Raw genomic sequence first — 3623 nt, 5'->3', positions numbered from 1 at the left:
ATTCAGGAAAAAATAAAAAAATGTTTTAATTCCTAAAAGTTTAATTTTTAAATATTTTAAAAATAATTAAAAATTCAGAAAAAATAAAATAAAATATTTCAAATTCCAAAAAATTAACACTAAGTATTTTTAAAATAAAATACAATAATTTATTGAAAAATCTAAATAATATCGTAAAAATTTCACTTTGATTTTGATTAAAATCTCAATGCAATCTAATTTCATGTTGGATGATTTCTATTTAGATTTTTTTATTAAATTAATGTTATTTTTTAATTTTTAAAATACATGTTTTAATGGAGGCTGTGTCACGTGTCACATATGATTAGTTTTAAGCATTGACTTAATTATAACAAGAGGAAGTTAAGTGCAAAAAAGTTCACTAAAATAGTTTATCGGTCCAAAATTTTACATGAGTATTTAACTCACAGAATTATAACTACTAGTATTTAGTTGTAAGAATTGTAACTATTTCAGAAGTTTATAAATAAAAACAAAAGGAGAAACACATTAAAACCAACCATAAAATCCATTATATATATGTGAACCAAGTCAGATAGATATCCTTATTACATTACATGCATTAATAAACGAAACAAAAGCACTACTACATAATAATCCCAGCAAATAAGACACAAACGACACCTAACATGCATGGTGACATGTAAGAGCCAATTTATTTGAGTAAAACTAGAAATAAAGCATGTTCACTCTGTGCTTACGTAAAAGTAGTAGTCGAACAATGCTAAGCGCGCGTACTTAGAAAGGGAGACAGCCACACGATTCAATTATTAGTGATGAGCAATGAGAGGACCATCAATGTGGCAACACTTATAACTAATGTAAGTCTCCATGGTGCGAGTGCATTCTGGGCATTTCATTCTATCTGGGGCCTTTCCGCCAACGGTAGGGACATCAAGCCGGCAGCAAGGGCGAATAGTGTGAGTGACCTGTGTGTGAAACTCTTTGAAAGCAACCTCGAAGCCCTTCACCTTAATGACTTCCTTCCACTGTTCAAAGTCCTCAATTACCTTCAGAAAAGCTGAGCCATGGCCGGTTGTCACCACCGCAGACCCTTTGCTAAGAACAGCCCAACCACTCTCGTTCTTGTACGAAAGAAGCTTTTGGATCTCTTGAGTCACCGGGTCAAGTTCCTTGTGATCCTTAGTGAAGAACAAGCTCTCTATTCCAGTCCAGAACCGAGTTAGAATGCCATGGTCTTCTCCTCCTTTGGCTGTCTTTCCCACGCAGAACAGTTCGATGTTGATTTTCGCACCCTTGATGAAGGGATCACTCTGAAGAGCAGTTACATTCTTGGTGAATGTTTGGATGAAATCATTGTCTTTTCCTCCATATAAGAAGATGTACTTCTCCTCTTTCATCTGTGATCATAATTGATCAACAAAAGATTAATAGTACGTCTTACCTTATCATAATCATTATTCAACAAAGACCTGAAGACTGTGATATATAATTTCTAACTGTATGTACTTTTTAACATGTGAATATCTGATAAACTCAACTCTAGTGCCATACATCATATATTATGTATCAAAACGATTACAAAAGATAAACATTACCAGAGTGCCTGTAGTTGGGTGGGCGTTGTTGAGAACAGAACCAATCCAATGTCTTTCCTTGGCGATGATTTCCTCAGCTTTCTTATCAAAAGGAAAGGCCTTGAGACCCCACACACGAATAAGATGAAGTGCATTGAGATTCTCCACCTTCCCTTGAGGGGTAGTCACCACCAACATAGGCTTGCCCTTGTATTGCCAATTTTCCTTGATGAATCTAATTCCTGCGAGTGGAGAAAATAGCTGCAAACTGTACCATGGCATCTTGGTCCGCAAAATTTCATACTTCTTCTTTAGCTCATCGGTCCACTGCTCCACAATGGGAATCCATACAATTGTGTAGCTTTTTTCCTTCTTTGATACTAAGTCGTAAACTGGTTTGAGAATGGAAATATCTTCTTCTGTTATGTCTAGGCCAGCAAAGAACATGAATACATTCTTCCTCCTCAGCACATCAATGTTCACCTGGTTAAAGAGTAATATCAATATGGTTAATATATAATTATAGATTTATTTTCCTGCACATACACTTGTGACTCTTTCTAGTACCATTATATTAAATTACCGTTCTGTTTGTAGAACCATCAATTAGTGGCTTCCCAACATCAAATTTGTAAAACACCAAAGCCTTGAAAATCTCCATGATTTCAGTTGGAGTAAGGATAAGCTTACAGAGCCTCCTGTAAGCCTCAGCCTCCGCTGCATATATAGTACACAGATTATACAAACACAATTCAGCTTATTATAAAAGCAAACCCAATTATATATATGATATATATATATATTATAGAATAATTAAGAACTCTCAATTACCAAGTTGTCTTCTGCAAACATTCAGCTGCATAGTGAGCTGGTTGAAGATGAAGCTGATTTTTTGTGAATAGGGAGACAAATCATATGCTCTGTCCGGCCTGGTGTACATATATTATATTAAGCAACAACGATATGACAAATTATATAAGAAGATTTATTATAAGAACAAGGTACTTACTCATCACTTATGAGAATGCCGAGCTTGGTAGCACATGCTGCAATAGTTAGAATAGCCCAATAGACATAGAGTGGCATAAGGTCCAAGGCAATGGACAATCCGGGAATGTACTTGAGGTCATAACCAATAGAGAGCTTCTCAAACTCATCAAAGATTGCGATGACTCTCATGGTGAGCTTAATGAGGCTGTTGAGCTCAAGAATTGTTTGCCGGCGTTTCTGGAGCTCAGAAGTCATGATTAGTCCAGGCACTCTTTTGAGGAGCCCCAATTTTTTGGCTAGTGGGTCCGAATGGTAATGATGGGCGATTAGCCAGAAGTCCCCAAATTCAAATGCGAAAGCCGCAAGTGCCAAAACGGCCTTTGCTTCCCACGTATAGTTTGACAGTTTGTTAAGAATCGCTAGTGTTGTCTCGTGTGCAGTTTCCTCGTTCGGAGCTTTGCATGAGAGCTTTAATAGGTAGAGATCAATTTCAGACAAAGTTTACTTCTCAAAGAGAACAAATTAATCAAAATTAGTATTGAGGGTGACACGTTTACCTCGTTATTGATGGCCTTGAGCGTGCACAGGGGAACACTCAGGTTACCTTTGCTGTGCTTCTCCTCAATATTGTCCACGTGAACGTGAACTCCCTGTAATTAGTTACATCAGATACTGAACTATATATATATATATATATACATATAGATAGATAGAATAAACAACAATATGTAACATGTAATATATATTTATGTGGATGTCTGCACCTGCACAATTTTGTCAATAATTTGGGAGGAACGCATAAGAACGTTTTCGACGACGACGAAAAGAGAGTCTTCGTCGAAAGATTTTTCAGCATGGACATGAGTGCCATAGACAAGGTCAATGATTTTCTTATCAGACATGGTGAAGATGTTTGTGGCCTCGCCCTCAATGTGATGGTGCACATGAGAAACGGTACTCTCCACTTTCGAAACGACACCTTGGACTGCGTTCAACATGGTGATGATGATAGATAGAGATGAAGTAAAGTTTTGGGGAGAGAGAGCGCTCTGTAACTCGTTACTAGCTTGGTGA

General features: G+C 36.8%; 1 protein-coding gene across 1 annotated transcript; it reads right to left on the bottom strand.

Moving 5' to 3' along the window:
• Window positions 1–510: 510 nt before the first annotated feature.
• LOC133816896 (protein SIEVE ELEMENT OCCLUSION B-like) lies at window positions 511–3623 on the bottom strand. Its single transcript, XM_062249220.1, has 7 exons — window positions 3314–3623; window positions 3107–3199; window positions 2569–3017; window positions 2391–2488; window positions 2143–2276; window positions 1581–2042; window positions 511–1382 (listed from the first exon to the last, which is right to left on the bottom strand). Exons 1-7 carry the CDS (start codon window positions 3545–3547, stop codon window positions 792–794), a joined length of 2061 nt encoding a protein of 686 aa, XP_062105204.1. The 5' UTR covers window positions 3548–3623; the 3' UTR covers window positions 511–791.

The sequence above is a fragment of the Humulus lupulus genome, chromosome 2 (assembly GCF_963169125.1).
Source record: "Humulus lupulus chromosome 2, drHumLupu1.1, whole genome shotgun sequence".
In the NCBI taxonomy this organism is placed as follows: Eukaryota; Viridiplantae; Streptophyta; class Magnoliopsida; order Rosales; family Cannabaceae; genus Humulus; species Humulus lupulus.
Note: the sequence above shows the minus strand (reverse complement) of the source record. Positions and strands in the feature narration are given on the sequence as shown.